The 27,040-nt window shown below is 41.9% G+C and overlaps 1 protein-coding gene across 3 annotated transcripts in view; it reads right to left on the reverse strand.

The window, feature by feature from the left end:
- GRID2 (glutamate ionotropic receptor delta type subunit 2) overlaps nt 1-27,040 on the reverse strand; it is a 1,603,946-nt gene that overhangs the window by 16,720 nt on the left and 1,560,186 nt on the right. Inside the window, exon 16 of one of the 3 annotated variants that reach the window (XM_002716957.6) lies at nt 23,362-25,911. The exons of the other annotated variants lie outside the window; for them this stretch is intronic. Within the exon in view, the coding sequence (XP_002717003.2) occupies nt 25,489-25,911 (423 nt within the window). The 3' untranslated portion in view covers nt 23,362-25,488. Of the gene's footprint in view, nt 1-23,361; nt 25,912-27,040 lie in introns of those variants that run through there. 3 annotated transcript variants of the gene reach the window in all.

A 27,040-nucleotide genomic window follows, 5' to 3' on the forward strand; every position in this document is an offset into this window, starting at 1 on the left:
CTGCTTGTTTTCCTACATCCGGGGAGCTTTGGAAGCTTTGAGGCTTTGCTTCACCTCATGCACATTAGACAATTCTTTTAGCCTCTTGCTCACCAAAGTACTGAAGGCACAGGGAAATCTGAGACGGTGTTCCCCCAAATCATTTGGTTTTTGAGTGCACCCCAGGATCACCACTTTAGAAGACGGACTAGGACAATGAAACTCTAGAGAGGAGGGGTGTTAAATTGTATCACCAAGGGTTGTGATTCCCAAAGGACCAAGCTGGAAAATACTATCTTTCATTTAATATCAACTCCTCACTTTGGAGAGATTGGAAGTTGTCTAATAAAATAGAATTAGGAAAAAAAAAGCCAAGACATTGTTATGGAACAATGGTTTTTAATGTCTATTACAGACCAGTGTTTCTATGTGGAACCCTAGGACCAAATCACGTCAAGTGAAATTTTTCTTGCTTGTAAAACATCTCACAGCAGGTAAGGAATGGCTTCTCTCGGATTCTTCGGTCTAGACACCTTCATACACAGCTTCAGTAGGTAGACCCACCAAAACAACAAGGCAGGGGTGGTGTTTAGTTTAGTGTTCAAGGAGCTCTTTGGGATGCCCACATCTCGCATCAGAGCATCTGGATTCAATGCCTACCCCTAGCTTCTGATTATAACTCCCTGCTAATGTAGACCCCGGGAGGCAGGGGTGCCTGGATTTCAAGCAACTGGATTGTTGCTACCCACATGGAAGACCCGGATTGAACTCTTGGTTCCTGGCTTTGACCCGGCCCAGTCCTAGCTGATTTTTGGCATTTCGAGAGTGAACTCTCTCTCGTTCTCTGACTCTTTAATAAATAATAAAATGTAATAAACCCCACCAATATAAATTGAATGTTCAATCTTTGGTCTAGAAAATGCTTTCATTTCCCTCATTGGTTGCCTTTTAATCAGTAAATTACATAAATTTTAAGTCATGGAATAAGTTCATGCTTAAAACACTGATTTAATTTGTGCTGCACAGTGAGAATTAGTAGTAAGTTTTGTTTGTAAAAGAACATAGTTTCCATTGAAAAGATAGGTAAGGAAAGTGGTTATGGGATGGCCATGGTGGCATTGGTTAATCCACTGCTTTGGAGGTGCATATCCTCTATCAGAGTGCCAGTTCCGGTACTGGCTTCTCTGCTTGTGATCCAGCTTCCTGTGAATGCATCCTGGGAGGCAAAAGATGAGAGTTCAAGTGCTTGGGTCCTTGTCCTTCATGCGGGAGACTGAATGGAGTTTGGAGCTCCTGACTTCAGCCTGGCCCAGCTTTGGCTCTTGCATGCATTTGGAGAGTGAATCAAAGGCTAGAACCATGTTTCTCTCTCTCTCTCCCTCTCTCTTTCTGTGTCTGTCTCTCTGTTGCTCTACCTTTGAAGTAAATGAAAATAAATATTTTAAAAAAATAGTACATGTGGTGGAATGAGAAGGCCATGCCAAGGTGGCCACTGGCAAGCAAGCGTCAGTTACTCAGGAATGGCTTTGAAACCCACCTGGCAATGGAAACTGCCTGGCAACAGGCTGTGATTGGATGGCTTTGGAAACTGCCCTGCAACAGGCTGTGATTGGATGGCTTTGGAAACTGCCTGGCGACAGGCTGTGATTGGTTGGGGCATAGACTGCCCCTTGACCAGATTGGCTGGTCTTGGCTATATAAGATGTTGTACCAACTGAAATAAATGAGTCTGCGGGCTGCTTGCCTCAAGCCCGCTTTCATCCGACTCCCGGGGTCTGTGTGGTGACTCTGCGCCTCTTGCCCCCACCACACTCCTCTCAGAAACAAATCCACAGCAACATTGTTGAGAAATCAACTGCAACAAATGAAAATGAATATTTAAAAAAATAGTACAGAGGACTGTGGCTAAAATCCATGTTTGCTGATCATAATTTCCCTTGAATACATGGAAAAAAATTATCTATGGAAGCTGAAGTCCAGCACTGGGCAGAACCCATCTGGGGCAGGCATACTACGAAGGTGGAGAGAACAGGTGAGCCTGAATCCTTCTCTCCTTCCCTTCTGCATCCATGAAGATGACTCAAGGGAGACGGGGTCTGCACTCTGGGTTGCAAATGCCCTTGTTCTAGATTGCACATGACGCATCGGTGTGTCTTTCTCCTTGGACTTCACTGTTCCTGTGCAGTCAATGTCTGGTTGGACCTGGTTTCCAATAGTTACATTGATTTCCCTATTGAGAATTAAAGATGTGGAGGGGGTATACAGCATGACTTTTGTCTGAGGTGAACCAAAGAGCAAAGAAGAATACAGATAGTAAAGTAGATGGGGAAGAAAATGGCCCAACTCATAATCCACTAACTCAGTTTCTGTTGCGAGGGTGGAGGTCAGCTTCAACTGAGCCTGTGAGAGGCAGGTGGTTTGATGGGCAGGTGCTCGGGACGGTTAGAAGCAGGGCTGTAGGATGTGTGTGTCATCCCACTAAAACTGTCACTGAGCTTCCAGCAGGAACAAACACCCTCCCCAAGAGCATTGAGAGGGTTAGAGAAAGAAGTGAGATTGAAACTGGGTTGATTTTAACTGGCAAGAGTCTGTGTTTCTGAAAATTTGAACAGTGGGTTGTGTTTTAGAGGTATTGTAAGACTGAATTGAAATTATGGAAATATTATGGACAATATCTATAAATATGTATATATGTATATACATACTTATCTCCATAACTTAAGAGAGCTACAAGACACAAAATATTACCACCCACTGTCAATTTTTGGAAAATACACTGAATTATCTACATGTATAAGTTTTACACTGATTCATGTAAGAGGAGTGAACATTGAAACAATGTAAAGGAATTAAATGCTGTGTTTAATTATTACTAAAAAGAAGAAAGTATACTTAAGTCATTTCTTTTTCCAAAGAGGACTTGAGTCTTTTCACAAAATTGATAGCTTCTAGAAAACAGGATTCAGAGGTAAAAATCTCAACAAATGGTACCACAGTGCCACCATCTGGTTCTTTGAAACAGCAGGGAGGCACAGTACCGAGGAGGACAAAGTCAGCATTTTCTCTTTCCTAACAGCATTTGGGGAAAGGAAACGGAGGGACGCTGGTGCTGCGGCTCACTTGGCTAATCCTCTGCCTGTGGCGCCGGCACCCCGGGGTTCTAGTCCCGGCTGGGGCGCCGGATTCTGTCCCAGTTGCTCCTCTTCCAGTCCAGCTCTCTGCTGTGGCCAGGGAGTGCAGTGGAGGATGGCCCAAGTGCTTGGGCCCTGCACCCCATGGGAGACCAGGATAAGCACCTGGCTCCTAGCTTCGGATCGGTGCAGCGCATCGGCCATAGCGGCCATTTGGGGGGTGAACCAACGGAAGGAAGACCTTTCTCTCTGTCTCTCTCTCTCTCACTGTCTAACTCTGCCTGTCAAATAAAAAAAAAAAAAAAAAAAAAAGGAGGGACTTTTTCTGTAGTGCCTGGTGTTTGCTGATACTGTGGTTAACAAGGAATGTCCGTGGTGCAGAAACCGCCTCCATCTTTTTTCTTCTAATTTTATTTTAATTTAAAAGATGAGCACATTTCTAATAGATTAAAACCTTAAGGAAATGAAAATCTCTTCAAAACTGGCATTCTTTCTTCTGTTTTCTTTTTGAGAGAAAGCCACTTCTGTTCATTAGCTTTAAAAGCCTGTCATTTTCCTGTTAGTCTGGTAGAACTTCCGTAAATAGACTTGCCTCATTCACTTTCAACTTGCCCTTGGATGTGATCTTTTTATAAATTTGCAGAAGCGTCTTCGAGTTTTTAAAGCTCTAGACATTGAAGATAAACCACATTTCAATACATAATCAGAAGAACATAGCTGACACTGCAGACACATCTGCTTTTAAACACAGCACGGAATGCAGTTGATACTTTGCAATACCGTTTATGTGTCTAAAATCCAGATGTCTTTTTCTAACTCTATATTGCTATGTCACAAGATTGTACAAAATTGCTAAGTCACAAGGGTGTCCAATGCATGTACTTTCATTTGTACACCCCTCTCAAGAGAGGTCTTTTAGAATTAACTTACAGGATAAAATGTTAGTTTTTTTTTTTTTACAACGTTTTCCACTCCTGTAGCATCTATTAATTCTTGTCATATTAAACCAAAATGTCAGTGTAACACTGTTTTGAGCCTACTGTGAACAAGGAAGTGTGTTAAGGGCTTTCCACCTACTAAGGCTTGAAATTCAGTCTACAATACTGTGAGGAAGGACGTATTCCTATTTCTGTTGTATGTGTGCGGGAATCAAACACAGAGACATTGAGTAACTTGCCAAATGGCAGATTTGAACCCTACCTATCAATATTCTAAAAATACTTAAATATTTATGATCTTTTCCGTTATTTTTCTTTCTCTTTGCACATGACAATGTTACTTTAAAATCATTCTTAAAATATTTTCACAATGATTAAGATTTTTTGAGGGACAACCCCCACAACCACTTTGAAAGCAGCCTTCCCAAGGGATCACATGCTGTATGCTCAAAATAAGTGAAACATAAATGAACTTCTGGCAATACGCTTTCATACATTGGAGACTATTTCTATTTTACTCTACTTTCTATTTTAGGTTCTAAGTAATCACTGCAGATAACTAAATCATTCATTCTCATTTAACTATAGCGTGTTCTCAAGAGTAACCCAGGGAACCTGCTGTTTATATTTTGTCTATATACAGAGAAAGTGTTTTTAAAAATATTTGGTGGGGCCGGCGTTGTGGCCTAGTGGGTTAAGCCACTTTCTGTGATGCCAGCATCCTGTATGGGTGCTGCTATTCCACTTCCAATCCAACTTCCTACTAATGTACTTGGGAAAGCAGAAGAAGATGGCCCAAGACCCGGATGAAACTCCTGGCTCCTGGCTTTGGCCTGGTCCAGCTCTGGCCACTGTGGCCATTTGGGGAGTGAACCAGCAAATAGAAGATCCCTTTCTCTGTCTCTCCCTCTTTCTTTCTGTAACTCTTCCTTTCCAAGAAGTAAATCTTAAAAAAAAAAACTTTGTTAAAATGCTTAGAATTTTCTAAAATTCTCTTTGGATGTTGTAAATCCATTCTTTATCGACTTGAGGGAGTCTATGGCTGGTTAAGTATTACTAATAAAATATCATCCCAAACTACTTATATGCTGATCTTAGTTGAATTTTTTTTTCAAAATTAAAAAACATATAATATAGTCCATGTTATTCCAATGGGAATTAAAAATTTGGAGCTAGATAGACTGTTTTATCATAATTTCTATACTTCATGAAGAAAATTTTCAAGACATATGACACCAAGAATATCACATGATTGGGCCGGCGCCGTGGCTCACTAGGCTAATCCTCTGCCTAGCGGCATCGGCACACTGGGTTCTAGTCCCGGTCGGGGCGCCGGATTCTGTCCCAGTTGCCCCTCTTCCAGGCCAGCTCTCTGCTGTGGCCAGGGAGTGCAGTGGAGGATGGCCCAAGTGCTTGGGTCCTGCACCCCATGGGAGACCAGGAGAAGTACCTGGCTCCTGCCATCGGATCAGCGCGGTGTGGCGGCCGCAGCGCGCTGGGTGCGGCAGCCATTGGAGGGTGAACCAACGGCAAAGGAAGACCTTTCTCTCTGTCTCTCTCTCACTGTCCACTCTGCCTGTCCAAAAAAAAAAAAAAAAAATCACATGAATGTACTGTTTTGTGCTGTGTGCTGGACTGGAAAATCTCTTTTTACCAAAATCAAAGTAGGGGTCACTTGCTAAATTACCTATAGGAATATTGGGTAACAGGGAGCATTAGCTCTTTGCCAGGTCAATTATTTTATGAATTAGAGTTGTAATTGGAATGTCAACAGTTGCTTTATTTCAAAAAATCTAATTAGTAATTGGTATGCTACATGGACATTATGTTTAATATTTCTAAGTCTTTTTACATATAGATCTGGCATAAGTAACATTGCTTCTTATTCCCTATTATTATTCTTATTCCTATTATTACTAATTCTGATGAAATTTTAAAATGCAAATATTTCATATACCTATTAAATCACTCATCTAGTTATTTATTAATACTTTGAATTATAAAACAAAAAACTTTAGGTCATCTGTCTAGTATTTTACATGTTAACTTTGATTTTTGCCAATTTTTCTGTTATCTGTGTGTTGTGGCTATTGTCCAGAGGGTAGGTGGATATGAGGAAGATAAAGATTGTGAGGAGATAGAATTACTGATTTCTCTGTTCCCCAAGGACTCAGACACAAAATAATGAAAAGATGATTTGTTCTAGTGTCACTTTGCCAAGGCCTAGTTCAATTCAGGAACCTTGGAGGGGCAAGGCTGTAGTTATGAAGAGCCACCACAAGGGGGCGTAGATGTGATCATTTTTCCACTGGAAAAACCATGTGAAAACAGGACTTCTAGTGGGCTTATAGCCCACTTCATGTAATTACACCAGTGTTGATTAAATGATGTGGGGAGGTTTTCTTCGTGGGAGGATTTTTCCGACAGAATGAAGTTGCGATGTTATTCTTCCCAACAGGAAGCCACTAGATTTTTGGGAAATGTCCCTTGGATGACATTTCATTGCCACTGAATAACTCCCTACTCTCATGCTGAGACTTTTTTTTTTTTTTTGACAGGCAGAGTGGACAGTGAGAGAGAGAGAGACAGAGAGAAAGGTCTTCCTTTTGCCGTTGGTCCACCCTCCAATGGCCACCGCGGCCGGCACGCTGCGGCCAGCGCACTGCGCTGATCCGAAGGCAGGAGCCAGGTGCTTCTCCTGGTCTCCCATGCGGGTGCAGGGCCCAAGCACTTGGGCCATCCTCCACTGCACTCCCTGGCCACAGCAGAGAGCTGGCCTGGAAGAGGGGCAACCGGGACTAGAACCCAGTGTGCCGGCGCCGCAAGGTGGAGGATTAGCCTATTGAGCAGCAGCGCCGGCCCCATCCTGAGACTTTTATCATCGTTTTTCTCCTGGATTTATTAAAATATAATTGGGAAGCAAAGAATATTACATATGGGATGCCCCCTAATCAATGTATACCATGTGGTATACAGTGTGATGTATTGATATGTGTATATATTGTGAAATGATTATGTTAAATCACCTATCCATCACCTTATGTACTTATTATTTCTGTGTTGAGGACTAAGAGGCTTATTGTGTTAACTTATCATTTGACTCTAATTCTCAATGCATTGCCAAAACCTAGGCTTTTGAGCTTCGGCATCCTGCTGTGTATATTCACTTGGTTAACCTTCACCTTAAATACAGCGCTTCTGAAGCCAAATGCCATTTTTCACCCCACATGTAAAATATTTTAGCTGAGTCTGCTGTTCATCAAGATGTCCTGCCTTGAGTCTCTGCATTGATGTTTGAGTCTTCCCTTTCTACAACTCAGCCAACGTTAGTAAGCACACACATGTGTTTTTACTTGAACTTGACCTCATTATATTGGACCTTGTCCATCCAATCATGGCGTTCAATAATTCAAACATTAGTCATTCAATGACTCTTATGTAAGCAGACACTGTTTTCAACACCAAGGAAATATTCATGCATAATCCAGGGAAGACCCCTGTCCTCTATTTGTTCATATTAAGGTGGAAGGAGCAATGCAAAATGAGTACGTAAATGACGTAGTGTGTTAGGAAGCGACATGTGCTGTGAAAAGGAATTGAGCCATGTAATGGGAAACGAGACATGGGGGGAAGGGCTCTCAACTTTAAATAGGGTTTGAGTGGGCCTCATGCATTGGATTTCGCCCTCATAATTCTTTTTAATGCTGTCCTTCAGAGGATCCTGTTTATTACCCTTGATCTATGCAATCACCAGAGTCTGTTGATCTTCACCAAATGTGTGTTCCTATACATTCCCCTTGCCATTTGCCTTATGTAGACTGTGATTGCTTGCTGACTACAAGGCCTCCATCTTGACCCAAAGCCTCTTTGGCGGTCAGGTCAGATGTGGGCATGGGACAAGCCAATGGATATGGGGGAAGGGTTGTGCGCTACATCCAGGTCTGGCTCATGAGAAGTCCCACAGCCCTCTGTGGTCTACTTCCTCCGCCAGCTGGGTGCACAAGATCCCATGGAGGGCTCCCAAGTCCCAGGGCGTAACAGAAGCACCAGATGGAAGGAACCTGGGTTCAGAATCACCACCTGGAAGATGACCCTCTGCTTGGCTTGAACTATCTGGGAGTGAAAAAGAAATCTTTTAAATAACAGGCAGCACCATTTGCCCTGACTCTCTCTACTTACCTGTTACTATGGCACCATTGTATAGTTAATTTTTATCTAGTACCACTCTAGTCATTCTGCTGTTTGTCCTACTTGCATTTAACCTACAATTCTCTGTTAAACACAACTCTGTCTTCTCATGGCTCAATAGAAGGTGCTGGAGCTGGTTGAAAAAATGACAGTGGTGCAGGGCAAGCCATGAAGAGGGCCTAGCCTCCAGCCTCAGCTGAGCCCTCAGAGCTGTACACAAGTGACTGTATTGTTCCAGTAGCTCCCCCATTCTTTTCTTTTCTTTTCTTTTCTTTTTGACAGGCAGAGTGGATAGTGAGAGAGAGAGACAGAGAGAAAGGTCTTCCTTTGCCGTTGGTTCACCCTCCAATGGCCGTCATGGCCAGTGCGCTGCGGCCGGCACACCACGCTGATCCAAAGGCAGGAGCCAGGTGCTTCTCCTGGTCTCCCATGGGGTGCAGGGCCCAGGCACTTGGGCCATCCTCCACTGCACTCCCTGGCCACAGCAGAGAGCTGGCCTGGAAGAGGGGCAACCGGGACAGAATCTGGTGCCCCGACCGGGACTAGAACCCGGGGTGCCGGCACCGCTAGGTGGAGGATTATCCTATTGAGCCGCGGCACCGGCCATCCCCCATTCTTTATTCTCCTCAGATCATCGACCCTGGGCTGGCGTGGTGGCACAGCAGGCTAAGCAGTTGCCTGCAACGCCAGATCCTACATTGGAGCACCCATCTGAGTCCCTGCTGCTCTGCTCTGCTTCCAATCCTGCTCCCTGCTCGTGTGCTGGGAAATCAGTGGAAAATGGCCCAAGTGCCTGGGCCCGTGTCATCCACGTGGGAGACCAGGTTGGAGTTCCTAGCTCTTGGCTTTGGCCTGGGCTAGCCCTGACCATTGTGGCCATTTGAGAAGTGAACCAGCAGATGAAGATCTCCCTCTCCCTCTGCCCACCCCACCTCGCCCCTATAACTCTGCCTTTCAAACAAAATATAATAAATAAATCTTAAAAAAGTCCAAAAGTTGATCTTTCACCCTCAACAGTGATTTGCTTTCTCTATCCTAGAGAAAATAGAGTTCTCCTTAGTTGTTTTCTATTGAATCTAGAAATCCACCTGCATTCACACCCTTGCTTTTGTACTTGTGTGAAGTTACAGTAAAATGTTTGTCCCTTCTACTGAAGATTAGTTGTGCCAGGGCTCTCATTCCTTTTATCTTTCCAATGCCTGCCCAGTTACTGTGTTGACAACCTTTATCTCACTTCCTACGCACACTTAGAATTGCTCCGGTCTCTCTTCTCTTGGAAACACGCCCTCTCCTTGGATCCCATTTTCTCCTGCAGGTAGAGCTGCCTTTCTCTTCTCTGCTTCAGCACCGCACTCCGTGGAAGGACAGTGTATGCGCCCTCCCACTTACTCTGACTTCAGTCTGCGCCTCTCTCAGCACCGTCCTTGCCAAGGTCCTGAGGACGTTCAGGCTTCCCATTCTAATGGGGGGTTTCGTTCCCTAAGCGGAGTTTGGAGATACTGAGATATTGAAATGCTTTCTCTCCTTCACTTCTCGAAGTACTCACTACTGCACTTTTCTTCCCAGCTCCCTTGTAGTTGGATTTTGCAAGCCCTCTGATCACTCCTTTGATCCAACGGTGTTCTGTTCCCAGACTTTCCTTGCGGTGACAGAGACCCACGTATTCTGTGTCTGATTTAATGGCTGCCCGTGACTTCAATGACATTAAACCTATACTTGCCGTGCAGACCCAATTCTCACCGTTACTGGGGCCCAGGGCTCTGCCCTCTAAGGGGATTGCCACATAGGGTTCCTAACTACTCTGCCTCTCTCAGCTCTTAAACTTTCTCCTAGAGCAGTGATGCTGCGTCTTTAAAATAGAAATGCAATCAAGTCACTTACTTGCCTTTAAACTCTTCAGTGGCTTTATGGGGATGCCTGGAACAGTAGTCCTTAAAAATACAAGTCCTGTCATGTGTAATGTGTAGCTTATTCGGCATTTCAAGGCCTGCTCCCTCCCTCTCCCCTGTATTCTCTTGATACCTTAATTTTGCTCAACATGAATTCCTTCCGTCCCTGGAGCAAGTCTTGCCCTCTGGTTTCAGTCCTTTGCATATGCCGCTCACCCGGTCTGAACAGCGCCGATGCCCTTTGCCTGGCTGGCGAGCTCTCAATGAGCCCTCAAGTCTAACTTGGAATCCCATCCTTGGGGAGCTTCACCTGCCCCGCTCTGGGTTGCAAATCACCTTGCTTTCCCATTACTACAGCACTTCCCACAATTTATTGCCTTTGAGTCCTCTCCACTGGACTCCTAATGCCATTTCATTTCTGATATCCACAGCTGTTCAGAAATGCAATGGCTTAGAAAAGGGGCACAACTCAAACACTCGGTAGGTGGTGGGGTTTGATTTTTATAGTTCTGTGGTCTCTGGCCCTTGGCTGCTCTTCAGGGGCCATGCGCCCCTGCGGCCAGCCGCTTTGATCTTCCTCAAGCAGGCTTTATGCTTTCGCTTTCGTCTGGTGTGACTTGGATACGATCTTTTCCTTTGCCTAAAAATGCCTTCCTGTCCTCAGTAGCAGTGAAAATGATATCACGTTTTCAAGGCCAAACTCTGTTCTCTGTCAAGATCTTTTCTCATTCTCACATGAATGAGAAAAGATCTGGCCTTTCTCTGACTTCCCCAAAAATACTTTGGACTATTTTAAAGTGCTTATCATGTGTCATTGTATTGTTTGAAGCAGTAAAGATTTGTTTCTAGACGATATATTTCCCAGCTGCGACTTATGGGTAGATTAGATTTTGTTTATCGTCTGATTGGATGAAATTAGTGGAGTTTGCTACAGTTTCAAGGTAAATACGTGAGAAAAACTAGTGTGTGTTATATTATTGAAGATGGAAATTATTTGCATTCAGCAAAGTAGGTTTCAGTGATGCTATTTGAAGGGCCAGTGCTTCTTTAATGCTTTGGGGGAAGGCACTGGTGCGTGATATTGAAGATACGCAGGGCCTGCCGACAGAGTGTTTGCGTCTGTAACTCAGTTCCCTGCTTTGTGACCCTGGGGAAGTTGCTTACCTCCTTCGGCTTAAATTTCCTTATCTGTACATGGGATGATGATGGGACCCATTTTGCAAGATTGCATTAAAGATCTAGAATTCCTAATCATAATTTTGCTTGCCAGGTGAGGAGTGCTTAGTAAATTTCCTTAACTAGAATGGTTGTTGGAATGGCCATAAACAATTCGGTGGAACTATGATGTCAATTGTATATCTATCTCGATGTTGGGTATTCATGTTATCCATTAACAAATGACACACTTAATTACACCGCTTGGAAACATATAAACTAGCAAGAAAAAGCTGTTAATGGATCATTAAGAGTAGAAGAGGCATCCCACTTGATGTCCTCATGCAGTTTTGCTTTTTGTAATAAATGTGTTGCTATGCTTTTTTTTCCTGACCTTTCTTCCAGTTCTTGGTCTGCTGTTTTGTTAAGAAATGTTGCAGCTCTTACTTTAGCCATCTTCCTCAGAGAGATGGCCATTGTCATTGCATTAAAATTGGAGCGTAGTTATTTATAAGTGGATGTGTTTTTTCATATAGGAGGGTACTTTAAAAAGGTCATTGAAGGAATTAAAAGATAGGTTTGTTGAAGTGGGCATTTGGTTCAGGACTTAAGCTGCCCCTTGGGATCCCATCAGAGCACTCGAGTTCAAGTCCAAGTTCAATTCCCTATTCCAGCTTTTTGCTAATAAACATCCTGGTAGGCAGCAGGTGAAGACTTAAGTAGCTGGGTTCCTGCCACCCTCATGTGTCATTTTATTTTAACTTTTTCCCAAGATTTATTTTATTTATATGAAAGGCAGAGTTGTATATAGAGAGGGTGAGACAGATCTTCCATCCGCTGGTTCACTCCCCAGAGGGCTGGGCCAGGCTGAAGCCAGGAGATTAGAACTCCATCCAGGTCTCCCACATGGGTGGCAAGGGGCCCAAGTATGCAGGCCATCTCCTGCCTCTCCCAGTGCCTTAGTGAGGAGCTGGATTGGAAGTGGCACAGCTGGGGTGTATGGCATTCTATATAGGTTGCCAGTGTCACAGGCAGCAGCTTAACCTGCTGTGCCCCAATGCTGGTCCCTCGTGTGTCATTTTAAACTGTAGTGATAACTATATTTCGGTAAAAGCATATCTAGAAGAGTGCATCTCTCCCTTCTCTGAATTCCTCTCATATGTTGTATCACTTTTATGAAACACATCGAGCTTTGCCTTATGTTGAAGTTGTGCACACACATAGCATGTCTTCTGTAATACATTTAGAGTCTTTTTATATTTGTTTCTAATGTGATATCTAGTGCATGTATATGTATGCATGTATGTGCATATGTATGTGTGCACATGTACCTGCCTGCACATGTGCATATGTGCTCATGTATGTTTGTGTGATTGTTGAATGTATCAGCAAACCTTCTTAGCTTCTACCTGTCTCTGCAGGGCTTCTACTTTTAAGCTAAGTAGCCGTATTCCCTGCCCTTTGCTTGTCGATTGATATCTTCTTTGATCTCTTTTTGTGCATTGCTTTCATAGTCTACTTTCATATCTAAATGTCAACATCCCCTTTGACCTGGGTCAAATGGTGCTTCTCTTTGAAGGCTATGGGCCAGAGAGAGTTCAGCGAGGGTGCTTGGGCATCAGACCACAGAAATACCATGGGAAAAATCAAATCTCAGAGCAACATGACCTGAGAAGTAACATGTAATTGACCCTTAGAATATGCAGTTTCTACTTGGGTGGATTCAACCATAGATCAAAAATATTCAGAAAAAATTGTGTCTCTGTTGGACACATACAGATGCTTTTTCTTGTCATTACTCCCTCAACTATATAGTATAGCAACTATTTAATAGTATTTACATTGCGTTCAATGTTAAGAGTAATGGAGAAATGATTTTAATGTAGGAAGTTGTGTATATGTTATACGCAAATACTATGCCGTGTTATATAAAGGACTTCGGTGTTCTCAGATTTTGTAGCCATACAGGGGAGGAGTCCTGGACCCAACCTCCTGTGGGTACTGAGGGACACCGTGTGTGGGACAGGTGTGAGCTGGGAGCCAGCGAGGCCTGGGAGACCTCTTGCAGACACAAGAGCGCTCACACTTGCTTAGTGACAAGAAATCAGGAAAAGGGGGCTCAAATGTTGGAGCCTAACCACGTGGACTCAGTAGGGAAGGTTTATTCTAAAGTCTGTGTTAGAGGGACTCTAAGCAAGAGGGAAAGAAGACAGAAGGTTGTTGATACCAGCAGAGATACAGAGTACAGGTGGAGGACAGGCAGGTCTGCTGTCATTTGAACAGACCCTAGGCAGATGCTAACCTGGCAGGGTGTTTCTCTGACTTTGTTTGCATTTTATAAGCTGTGAGTCATGCATTGTCTGTATGTATCTTTTGTGAATTTTTTATGTATGTAGTTTTTATGTTAAAATGTACTCTATGGGGCCAGCATTGTGGTACAATAGGTCTAGTCACTGCCTGTGATGCCAGCATCCCATATGAAAACTTTTGGGAGTCCTGGCTGCTCCACTTCTGATCCAGCTCCATGATAATGTGCCTGGGAAAGCAGCAGAGGATGGCCCAAGTCCTTGAGTACCTGTACCCACATAGGACACCTGGATAGAGTTCCAGGCTTTGGCCAGGTCTAGCTCTGGGCATTGTGACCATTTGGGGAGTGAACCAATGGATGGAAGATCTCCCTCTCTCTCTCTCTGTTTGTGTCTCTCCCTCTCTCTGTAACTCTGCATTTCAAATAAGCAGAATAAATCTTTATATGTGTGTATGTGTTTTTTTTGGTGTGTGTATGTGTGTGTGTGTGTGTATACATGAGCAGCTAGAGAGGAGAAGTTTGCTTTTTATGGATCAATAAGGTGGACACACTTCTTGGGCCACAAAAGTCTTTTTACCTCCCCTCTCCCATCCGAAAGCAGCCTGGGGAGATGGAAAAAGCATGGGGTTCTCAGAGAGATGTAAATTTGAAATTGTGTTTTGGTCACTTACTAATTGCATGTCCTTGGCAAAAGTACTAAATTTTCCAAAATCTCAGGTTTTGTTATGTTTCGGTCTGTTCAGTTAGTATCTGTGATAACAAACTTAGATTTATTAGGGGACTCCAGTCATGAAACACGTACAACGTGCCTAGTGCTGCGCTGGGCACAGGCTCAGCGTGTACTCCTTGCCCATGGCTGCTAGATCTAGGAGAAATAAACGTTGGCCTGCAGGGGACAGGAATGGAAGCAGGAATTGGCAACTTACTTCTTCAGACGAGGCTACGTGTGACTTTCCTGCGCATGAAACGATTCTTGCTGAGGATAAATGCCTTGCATTTTATTCATTGCAGTTCAGAAACAGAAACCCTGGCAAACTCCCTTGGATTTTTTTACCTTGTGCTGCTATTCAGTGTGATGTGTGCACTCAATTTTAGTACTACCCACTTTGTGGGAGAAAAGATTAGGGGTGTGTGTGTGTGGGTGTGGGTGTGGGTGTGAGGTAGGGGTAGGTTCATTGCTTATTTGTTAAAAGTAAGGCTTGGGGGCAAAAGTAAATTGCAAACAATTAGATCCTCAAGCAATTTAGAAAGTGGATTTTACCATAGCTATTCTAAATTCATAAAGACACACACTACCCATTTCCTGTTCTGTGTTTGATATATGACACACTTTTCTTAGAACTGGGAAATTATGTTTGACTTCTGACAAAGGAACCATTTTAATGGCCTTAGTGTTGAGAGGTAGTTAAAACCAGCAGCCAAGACCCAGAACAGAATCCAAGTGGTCTTTTTGAGGGCATCTGCTCAGTTGAAAACTCACCTCTTAAACTGTCAGGAGTAGAATCGCTGCTGGTGAGTCTTTGAGCCTACCTTTTAGTCTCCTGCAGTACTCTTCACTGTGTTAGCTCTGCTTTCTGCACTAGCAGGTTAAAATAGACTCAGAACTGAAAGCACACAACAATTTCTGAGAACCAAACCCAGTTCGTCTCTTGATTTATAGTGCCTAATACACCAGCTTGTGCCCCCTAAGAGTATATTGTGTTTGAGCTAAATTTAGTGTGTTCTTTTTATAAGTTTGGGTTGGAAACATGTTTTAGGTTTTCTACTCAAGTTGTGTGTGTGTGTGTGTGTGTGTGTGTGTGTGTTTTCCATGGTTCTAGTGCACCTAATGCAAAGGGATTTTTGTCCTCGTTCATTCTCTCCCTAGGGACATTGGAGGTACAAGGTTCATTTCCAGGCCCAGTCATGGAGTCATTATTACCATACCAAATGACAATTTGGTCAGTTCTGCGTCTTCACTGTGTGGGCGTTAGGATAAACGTTTGTTGGGAGAAAGGGATGAGGCATATTCTGCCACACTTCAAAGAGTGAGCAACTTTCCAAACAGTATAAAGCCCAAGTGTAAGGAAGAATAATCTAACACTTAGACAATTAAAATGTGAGTGTTACGAGGGGCTGCCTCAGACAACAGTGGAGCTGAGGATCTGGTCACTTGTCAGGAGTGTGGCATCCACAGTGCGGAAGTTAATGTAGGAAGAGATCCAAGCAGAGCTGCAGGCTTCCTCTCAGCCCATTCACACGCCCGTAAATCCCGCGGAAAACTCTCACAGATCCGGGCACCTTTAAAAATCATGGGCCCAAGGTGCTCCCCGTAGGTCCCCTCCAGCTGTTAGGAATCCATCACTCGCGCTCCCAATGGAGGAAAAGACATAAGCAGTTCTTAATTCCATGATGCATTCTCCCTAAATCTCGCAGAGTAAGGAAAACTTAAGATTACCCAACCAAGTGTTCTTTTGACTTTACTTTTCAGTCATGTTATTTGCATCTTTTTAGCATCTGAATTTGAAAAATAGATGATATTTGACTTGTTTTTCCTCTCATGCTCTATATTCAGTTAATTTGCAACTGTTTCGGTTTTTCCTTCGATGTGTACCTACCACCTGCATCTTCTTCATTTTCTGCACTAAAGAGAAGATTCAGCTCATACCTGGGCGACTGCACTTGCCTATTCGTGGACCGCTTCTTCTGCCCATTTGATGAGCTACCACCTTTAACCCTTCTAAACCATCCCTTTAGAAACATGCCTCTCCATTTGTCAAAATCCTCGCTTGCTCCCTACGGCCTGCCCACGATGGCGCAGCATTCCACGGTTGTCAGCCTCTGTACCTCAGCCCAGTTCCAGCCCTCTCTGACAACTTTAAGGAGGCATGACCAGCCACTGGCACTGCCATCACATTCCCCCTAAACACTCGACTGAAAATGCAGGCAAATATTTAGGCCCAGAGAAGGGTGGGACGGTGGTAGCAATTATGATTGTAAGATTTATAGCTGACTTTGTAATCAACCTGTTCGAATTGATAACGGACACTTGAGTTTGTTCAAAACACAGCACTAATTTCTCACCCTGTGCAGAATAAAAGCCCCAATCCTTACAATGTCTGAAAAAGCCTTCCCATGTGGGCCTTCTGTGACTTCTCCGAGCCCTTCTTCTGCTGTGTTTCTTCCTGGCCAGCTGTGTTGAATATCTTCTTGTTCTTCAAACCCAGCATGCTCCTGCTTCACAGCCTTTGTCCTGTTTCCAAAGTCCAGATGGCAATACGGCTAATTGCTCCTCTCCCTCTCCCCACTGAAGGCTTCCATCCAAGGTCAGCTTATCAGTGGGGATTCCTCAGACCACCTCCCCACTTCTGCCTAGGCCATCTCACTCCTTTGTGCTTTTTCTCTACAGTACTTGCCATCATTTAACAGACTGATGGTGTGTTTAACTTATCTTGCTTCCTGTCTGTCTCTCCCAGTTAATTGTAAACTCCATGAGGAATTTCTGTCTTATGTTAATGGATGTATCTCCAAAATGTAGACTAGTACTTACACATAGTAGGGCCTCCATGAACGTATGCTGAGTTCATGAGTGAATGAGAGCACCAGATGTGATGTACTGTCTTGAGCTCTGCCCTCTGGTGGTCTGTATCTCACTGAAGCTTTACTTGTACTGCTCCCTAAGAGCAGCCTACACTTCAGACATCATTGACTACTTTTCCTCTGAACATTCTTTCCCACCATTGTGACTTCAGTTGCACTGTGTTGTCCAGTACAAAAGAGTTCTTCTGGTCTTTTGATGTTCTCTGCAAGTAGACCACATTTCCACCAAATCCATGAAACCACCCAAAGCCACCCAATCTACATTACTCTTTTTCTCCTCTCATAGAAGTTTTTCTATACCATGAATTTGATTCATGTTCTGCACCATGACATAATGTATGTTCATGTCTTCTGATGTTTTTTATATCCTGAGTTTCTATTTAACCTTTCAAGTGGTTTTATTCTTGTTTCTCCAACTTTGGGAGCTCTCTGAGGACAAGGCAGGTATAAGAACCGTGTTCAGGCAGGATTCCAGCTTGGGAGCTTACCCTTCCACCTTGAAAATGAGGGGACCCCCTATGTCAGCACACTCAAGCCTGTGTTGGCCCAGGTGTGTATCTTGGCACACCAGGTGAGGAACTCTACCTAGGATGCCATGCTCATAGTAGGTGCTCAGAAAGTATTTGTTGATGACTTATTAATTAATATCCTGAGATTGTTTTGTTCCTAAGATTATTTATTCCTGCAGTATTAAAGTTTATGTACATATAGAGTACTGGTGAAAAAAAGACACATGCAAAATCATTACTATGAAGTAAAAATTAAAAACTTCACTTGACAATGATGAACAAGAAAGTATTCATTAAACATATGAATTATTGGTGATTGAGCTGTTAGACACACTAAAAACTATGGAGGCATACATGTGAGGAGTGGTTTGACACATGTGCTGCTCGGTGTATGAACAGTCATTTGTATCATGATAGTTCTGAGAAGAAATCGGAGTGAGGGAGCAAGAAGCTTAAGATGCAGAACAGAATCTGGGAGTCTCAATTATGTGTTATCTTGTTGTATTGCGTGGTTACTTTTAGCTTTTAATATGTTGATATGGAAAGAAATATTTTACTCATGAAAAATTATGTGCAAGTGAAATTCTGTAATACATATCTAATGCTGACTGGCTGCTTCAATCAGACATATAACACAGCTATAATCCACCTAACAACTAATGGCCAGAGGTTGTCTTTAGCCAAACCCAGAGAAATGCTTGAACAAATTAATTACCCAATACCTATTTCTAGCATGAAAAAGTCAAATGAGAAGTGCTGGACTTATCGAACTCTTATTTTCAACCTAATTTTGTGTGCTTTTATTTCTAACAACAAATTGTATGGCCATATTTTCTAAATAGATATGAATAGAGGGCTAGCATGAATTTTAATGTCAACTATGGAAAGGTATTAACTATTAGATACTTAGTTTATGTGAAATACACACATGTACCTGCTATCTCCAGGAAGTAGTGATGTATCTTAAAATTTTACAAATTGAATCTTATTTTATTTCATATTAGAAGAATTAGTTCTTAAAGGTCTCCTGTTATGAATCCTTTGTGTAATTAAATTACATAATTGTATATTTGTATCTGTGAGTTTTAAAAATACTGATATCTAGGCTGGCACTGCAGCTTACTAGGCTAATCCTCCACCTTGTGGTGCCGGCACCCGGGGTTCTAGTCCTGGTCGGGGCGCCGGATTCTGTCCCGGTTGCCCCTCTTCCAGGCCAGCTCTCTGCTGTGGCCAGGGGGTGCAGTGGAGGATGGTCCAAGTGCTTGGGCCCTGCACCCCATGGGAGACCAGGATAAGTACCTGGCTCCTGCCATCGGATCAGCACGATGCGCTGGCTGCAGCGTGCCGGCCGCGGCAGCCATTGGAGGGTGAACAACGGCAAAGGAAGACCTTTCTCTCTGTCTCTCTCTCTCACTGTCCACTCTGCCTGTCAAAAAAAAATACTGATGTCTAATTTTTAGAAATTAAAAGTAGACACTTAAGTAGGCTATTTAATTGCTATAATTTCCTGTAGCACCAATTTAAAAATAAAATATAACAACTTAAAAATTAAAGTTTGGGGGTTAGCATTGTGGCATGGCAGGTTAAGCTGCTGTTTGCAATGCCGGCATCCTGTATGAGTACCTGTTCAAATCCTGGCTGCTCCATTTCCAATCCAGCTCCCTGATAATGCACCTGGGAAGGCAGCAGAAGATGGTCCAAGTGCTTGGGTCCCAGTCACCCAGATGGGAGACCTGGATGGAGTTTTGGGATCCTGGCTATGGCCTGGCCCAGTTCTGGCCATTGCAGCCATTTGGGGAGTGAACCAGTGATGGAAGATCAATCTCTTTCTCTCTCTCTCTCTCTGCCTTTCAAATAATTAAATAAATCTTAAAAAAATCAGAGTTTGACTTCTCATTTCAAATCTTGTGATAGTCAAAATATTTATTAAAAGCATTTTTAAAAAAATTCTCTAGTTCTAATTTTGTATTATTTGATTTTGTGATTTATATTTCAGCCTATAAAGCAGCTGTTATGAAGGCATGATTTTTTTTTAAATGAATGAGAATTAATGTTGTATTGGAAATTTTGTGAACTTTTGATCACATCATAGATAGTTCAAGATGCTTCAGAGTTTTGATATATGCTACCCACTCCAGGGGAGGAATCCAGGGAGCTTCTCCCAGAGGAACTCAAGTCCTCATTCCTTACAAACTCTAGATAGTCATGTTGAGAGGGTAAGGGTCACATTGCTTCCAAACAGCACATTTTCTTCTCTTCACTATTTTTTTAAAGATTTATTTATTTATTTGAAAAGCAGTTACAGAGAGGCAGAGAGAGAGAGAGAGAGAGGGAGGGAGGAAGGGAGAAAGAGAGAGAGAGATCTCACAATAGTCAGGGCTGTGCTAGATGGAAGCCAGGAGCCAGGAGCTTCTTCTGGATCTCCCACGTGGGTGCAGGAGCCCAAGGACTTGGGCCATCTTCCACTGCTTTCTCAGGCATTCTCTTCACTTTGAAGAAATTGTAGGCTTTGTGCAAAATTAGCCACACAGTGACACTTGGTGGCCCCAAATTATGTTTTTTTTTACAGTAAGTTAGGATAGAAACTTTAGGTGAAGAAAGGATAAGATTCTTGATTTTGAACAATTTTTGCTTTGTCATCAATATTACATGGAAACAAAGCAACTGAACCCTAGTGAAACATAAGAGTTTGTGGGGCCAGCATTGTGGTATAGCAGGTAAAGCTGCCACCTGTGATGCAGGCATCCCATATGGGTGCTGGTTTGAGTCCTGGCTGCTCTACTTCCTATCTAGCTCCCTGCTAATGTGCCTGAGAAAGCAACAGAGGATGACTGTATTGAGTTGGGATGATAGTCTTTGAGCCTGTGTACCCATGTGGGAAATCCAGAAGAAGCTACTGGCTCCTGGTTTCCATCTAGCACAGCCCTGACTGTTCTGGCCATTTGGGGAGTGACTCCTTTCCTATCTCTCTGTAACTGTGCCTTTCAAACAAATAAAATAAATTGTTTAAAAACTAGTTGGTAAAGTTCAGGTGGGGGAGTGAGAGTTGGTTCAGTCCCTTTGTGTCCTTATTATAGACATGGTGTGGTTTGACCCTTTTGTGACTCTGCACAGCTTTATAAAATGGAGTAAAGCCATGAAGCAGGTGTGTGTGGGTGGCAGGTTGTGTTCATGGTGAGCAGCCAGAAGAATACTTTATGCTCATTGGACTTGCTAGCCTCACTGCAGCAGGAAAAAGAGGCTGAATCAGATTCATTGTGTTGGTTCCTTTGAAGCCAGTTGTTGGAAACACTGTAGAGCTCTATCAGGACTGATGAGCTCTGCAGGATAGAAAAGCAATGTGAACACCTGAAGGTGGGAGTCAGTCTCTGAATGCTATGCCGGCACTGACAAGGATGAGAGGCTACATGGTAGTGTGCCTGGGGCCTTCGGCAATTTTCACATTCTGAAAATGTGGCCTTATGATCTGGTATCTTAGGAAATTTCCAAGTCTGCTTTGTGGAGCTGGTCTGAACTTTGGAAGATAGACTTAACTGATCCTTGAAAAATACTGGGATGTGTTGTTCCAGTTAGTTGCAGGGTTTAGGCCCAAAGAGGACTGTATTGAGTTGGGATGATGCCTTCTGTCACTTCAGAAACTCCTTAAGTGGCCTCTGTATCCTGCATGGGGATGTGGTGCACAGGAAGAACTGGATGGCAGAACACAGCAAGACTAACTCTGTATATTCATTTATGCCTTGCTGAACTGCTCAGAACAGTAGCTTTCCCATCATAGGTTCTCCATAAACACTAATAGGACTGAATTAAATCTATCAACTCTGGTCTAGCTAATAGCTGTAGTTCCTGATTTTTCAGGGTCAGATAAGTCATTTCTACCCAAGAGAGCTCATCTATTCTACCTCATAAGAGGATGACTGCTAAAATATTTATGGAGAGGTGTCTACTGAAATTGTTTGAAATGAGAATTGTGGCCATAACTGTTGTTCATTTACTAGTATAGTTCACAAGAATTGGTGAGAAACTTTTGCTTTAGGAATAAAAACACTATAGAAGTCAAATTTTTGTGAGCCCTTTGTATTTTATCAACTGTCATGAGATTTCTATTTAAAGGTAAAACTCATGCTTACCACATGTGGCCTCTTAGCTCTGGCTTATTTAATTCACCCATAATATAGACATGGGTTTCACCATTAGGAGATTCTGATTATAAAATAGTAATAATTCCTTATCTAATTATGTGGCTTAGAGGATATTTAATAGAGTAAATGAATCTTCCCATTCATTTATTTATTTTTAATTAATGAAGCAAAGTACCATTCAGCAAAGTCTATTTTTTAAAGTATTTATTCAGGTGACAGCCAGTCTCAAACTAAAGGAGATGAAAAGAAAGAACAAAATTAAGAAAACAAGAAATTGCCTGTAGTTCAATATTTGTGAGGAAGAAAAGAGGTCTTACAATTTTCTATGTATGTATGATTAAACCCAAACCTATGCATACGTTCTGATGTGGTGAAAGTGACAACCAGGTATTTTAAAGATTCACCCATGGAATAACACTGTACATTTGAAGAGAAGAAAGGTAGTTGGATTTCAGGTGTTTGTCTTGTATTGAAACAGAAAGACTGGGCTAACAACGGGACCAGCAAAGGCTGAAGGAAGTGGCACTAGACAGGAACAGGAACGAGCCTCCTGCTAATTGCTAAGCCCTTGGGAAGAGAACCTGAGGTGCTCACTTTTCCATCTGTAAAAGGAGCTGTTGGGTCAGATGACCTCTGTGGTCCCAAACGAGCAAGGAAGCATCTTGGAGGCCCTTGGCCTTGGTGTTGTGGGAGGAGCAGCAGGTGGCAGCGTGGTTCCTGAGTCATCCTTATATTTACAGCCCAGGAAGACCTGGTGAATGTGACTGAAATATGGCGGAGGTACACATAAAACAAAACCCAATCCAGTTTTAATTCATTTGGGCAAGTCACAGTGTTTTAACATCCCCTGGGCCCTGGTTTCTAAGATAATGGAGGTGGTCTGGACTGTTAAAGGTCCTCCTAGTTCCACCACTGGAAAAATTAATTTTTGTAGGGACTCAGAATAGTGGAGACTGTAATCTAAATTATGTTTTTAAATTTTTTTTTCAGATATATACCCACTGCATGATTTAAGTCCATTGGGTTGAATTAAAATATTGTTCAAATCTGCAAAACAGCACTGTGTTAGAAATAATCTTGGAGTCTGAATTAATTTCCAAATTAATAGACCCAGTATGATGAATGTTTCTCTAGTAGTAAAATAATCATTAATAAAAATGCTAAGTTTAATAATTACTTTTAATTTTCTTTCTTTTTTTTTTGAATGTAACAAACCCTCATTCTGCTATTTTTATGGTGGTTGCATTGTTTGCCTGAAACAGGCTAAATCTGTCCCAAAAATGTGCTCACAGAGACATCCACAAAGAAAAACAAATATATTGTTGTCTTCAATAGTCTCTATATCAGAAGGCAATCTTTCATTGGTTTAGATCTAATTAGAATTACTTTTTAGACAGCAACTCATTTTGGCCTAGTTCTGCGAGTGAAACATCATGTGTTACATGCTTTAATTAACTGGAAATTAATTTTTAGAAAAAAATCCATTTCGATCAGTGAGAGAGTAAGCATGTTTAGATCTTACAGTTAAGACTTCAAGAGTATGAGAGCAAGTTTAAAAAACATTTTTTATTAGACAAATTATGTAGACAAATTATACACAGAAAGCTCTGCCACTCATAACTGAGGCCTCCAAAAATGTTTTGTGTATTTGTATAATAGGCAATACATCAAAATAAGCCTATTTTAAATATTGTACATGGTTAACAGTTTGTTGATAGCTAAAATCACTGCAACATCTGGTATGTCCCTATATAGCTTGTCATAAAGATTTTGTTTGTTTGTTTGTTTTAAAATCAGAGTTGTGAATGAGATCATGAATGCCACAAGGGAAAACAAGTTGTGCATGCACTTAGGTACTTGTTACCCTGGAAACAAAATGGTTTTTGCATGATAAGAAATTTTTCTGCCTTACACAGTAGACAATATTTGAAGATTTAGTACAAAACAGTGACAGTACAAGATGCTCCCCAGAACAGAATTAGCATCAAAATATAATATACCTTAAGAATATACCTTTTAATTTCTCCTAAAGCAAATCACATAGGTTGATTCCTCTATCAGTCCTAGCCACGGAATGAATTAGATTAAAATACGTGTATGGCTGCGTAAAAACACAGGATAAGTTCTTGCTTCCTACTTACCACATTTTAATTTAAGGATTACAAACAAAGTTCATTCTACATTTCTAACAGGTAAGAATGCTACTTTAAAAGGGTGTGCGCACAGAGGCACTGTTTTTGCTGTCATCCTTCTATACAGTTGGCACTGGTGTAAAAAATACAGAACTCCTCCAAACAGAACTGAATGGAAAGGGATCAAGCAGAGAGCCCAGGATGGATTTTGTATCTTCCGCTTTAGGACAATGTATGATGGTAATTAAGGCCACATCAGTGCTTCTCGCGGGCTCTCACCCTATTAATACAGTTATTGTATCGATCAGCATCCTGTTTGGAAGAGGATTTTTAACCTTCGATGAGCTACCTTGACACTCTCATAGAGCTGTATGCGCTCTTGTGGATGTGGTTCAGCTAATAGCATTTTCCATTTAGATAATTAATTAAAAGTAAAATTATCAAGGTTAGCTTTATACACGGCTGAATAACAATTGCGAAACCTATTCAAGTGAGTTACATCTAGGAACAAATATTAAATCGCCCTGGATGTTTTAATAACAAAAGTATAAAATATTCTCTGTTGGCAAACAATGTGAGTCAGAATAACATTAAAGCAACCTGCCTTTTCTAACTGAAAAGGCCTCCTGCACTATACATAGTTCCTGTATACAATACTTGTGTTTCTTTTTAAACTAAAGCTTTATTAAATGAATTGCAATAGCAATGGCTGCCTTCTTATATATATACACATTATATAGGTGCATATATATGTATATATATATATGAGATACTAATTTATTTAACACAATAGAGGCGTCTGCCATATGGTAAAGTTTACTGTACATAAGAAAAAACTTGTAATACTGTACAATCACATAAAGGTCATATGCACTGTTGCAGTGCGAGAGTAGTTTTAACTGTAGTCTTAGCTGGCATAGTAATGGCTTTTTTTGTAATCCTACAAAATTGCATTCTCGTATTATGTGGCCTGAATGGTCTTTAAATTGTTGTGTCAACACTGCAGGGATTTGCCTTCGGTCCACAGTTAAAGGACGCTCAACAGCAGTGGAGCATTGGATGGGACGCAGCAGAAGAATGGAGAAAGACAGGTTATTGCGATTATCTTCTTAAAAATAGAGAAACGTTACGTAAGAGGCCTGTATGTAAAATTAATCCTGCATATACTTTTAGTATACTCAGTGCACATTTCCTATACTTGAAGTACAGTATATGAAAAGCAGACTAATAGGATCCTAGTGTACTATATTCTGGGGGAACAAGTTGAGTAATGAACAAAAGTGGAGGCAAATAGAGGAGAACTCAGGGAGAGAGAGAGAGAGAGAGAGAGAGAAAGCAATCGATAGAGAAGAGGAAGGAGGGAGAAGGTGGGGAGAAGGAACTAGAATCGTTACTAATAATCCTGTTTTGCTTTTTTTGTTTTTGTTTTTGTTTTTTTTTTTTTTCTTTAAAGTTACATCCATGTTAGTCTCACCACATTACAGTTGCTCCTTGCAAAGGGAGTCCTAGAAAAGAAACAGTGAAGAGAGATTGTTTGATGTTCATATGGAGGTGCCTCGGTCTGGATCATTGCCCAGATTGAGCCCCAGGGTAGGAGTCGGCTGATAAGGAATAGATGACATTGTTTTTATCGGACTCCTGAAAAAGCCCCCGTTCGGTGCCCTGTGCCTAAAAGGGCCAGTTCGGTGCTCAGGCACGTTGCCAAAAGCGAAACCGGAGGCAGCTTTAGCTGACAGTGTGCGGCTAAGAGTCTGGATCTGCTCTGGGATAAAGGTTGTTGTGGTGATGTGAGTGTTCCTGAAATCACTGATTTGCTCCAGTGCTTGTCGTGTTGGCAAAGTGTCAATGTCCAGAGGGGTCAAGTCAATTGACGAGGTGGAAAACTGTTTATGGGGGCTGTCGTCATCTGTGCACAAGCTATTTACACGCCTATGGAGATGCTCCAGGTCAATCTCCTTGTCATCCTGGAGATGAAGAAAAAGAAGATAAGGTTCTCATCAGTACTAGCTTCCATGGCAAAAAGAAAAAAAAAAAAGTAGTTCAGCAGACATGTAATTAACTGAACTATGGGATTTATTCATTTAACAAATCTTTATTGAGCACCTAATATGAGCCAGGCATTGTGCTAGGTTCTGGGAGTACCAGTATAATTCTGAGATAAGTTTATCTCCAGTAAATTTTTTTTTTTTCTGGTAGAAGTTCTAAAATGAGCATACGCCACATGCAAGTTCAAGGGTATGGGTGCAGCAGATAGGGGACGACCATTCTATCAGAGACAGGCCCATGAAAGCTCATATACATGAAAAGTACGGTTTTGGCAACCCTCATTTCTTTGTGCATACTTCTTTTTATAGTGCATTTCATTTCAAGTGGAATTTTTACCCCTAACCTTAACTTTCCAGTTTTGGAGGAAAATGATACCATCTGCTATTTCCTACTTACAGTGTTAGTGACTGCTAAAGTGTTATTTCTTGTAGGCCAGGGAAAGATTTTTTAGCGAGAGCAGCACTCAACACAAGAGAACTGATTTCTAATTGAGAGATTTCCTACCCTGGTAGTATTTCATATCTCACTCAGGCAATAGAATGAGGTTGGTGGGCCATTCAGGTCCCACTTCAAGTCAGGACACTTGAGTGAAAGCTTTAGTTTTAGACCAGCTTTGTGCTAAATGACCTCCTAACTATAGATGCTTTAAGCTATGTTAATAACATTTTGGCAAGAAGGTGTGTAATAAACAAAACAGAAGTAAAACCTCAGATTTCTGGAGTTGAAACCAACATACACAATCCTGAGGATTTGCAGTAAAAGTGAATGTTTAAAGTCAATATTTGGAAAGGAAAACCTGCAAGGGTTAAAAGAGTTCCTTGTCATTATTATTTTATAGCAAGTTCAATAAATTAAATGTATGAGGATTTAAAGACAGACATCTGTTAATCCTAAGAGGTCAAAACATTTGTTCATGAGATCCACATTAGCTGTCATGAGTTGGGATGGACTATGCAGGGTTTTTTTTTTTTTTTTTTTTTCCACTGTGCTATGATAGTGCTCCTCAGTGAAAAATATTTTGATGTGCCTCATGGTTTTTCCTTCTCC

Source organism: Oryctolagus cuniculus, chromosome 8, assembly GCF_051225735.1.
Source record: "Oryctolagus cuniculus isolate XC-2025 breed Fujian yellow rabbit chromosome 8, ASM5122573v1, whole genome shotgun sequence".
In the NCBI taxonomy this organism is placed as follows: Eukaryota; Metazoa; Chordata; class Mammalia; order Lagomorpha; family Leporidae; genus Oryctolagus; species Oryctolagus cuniculus.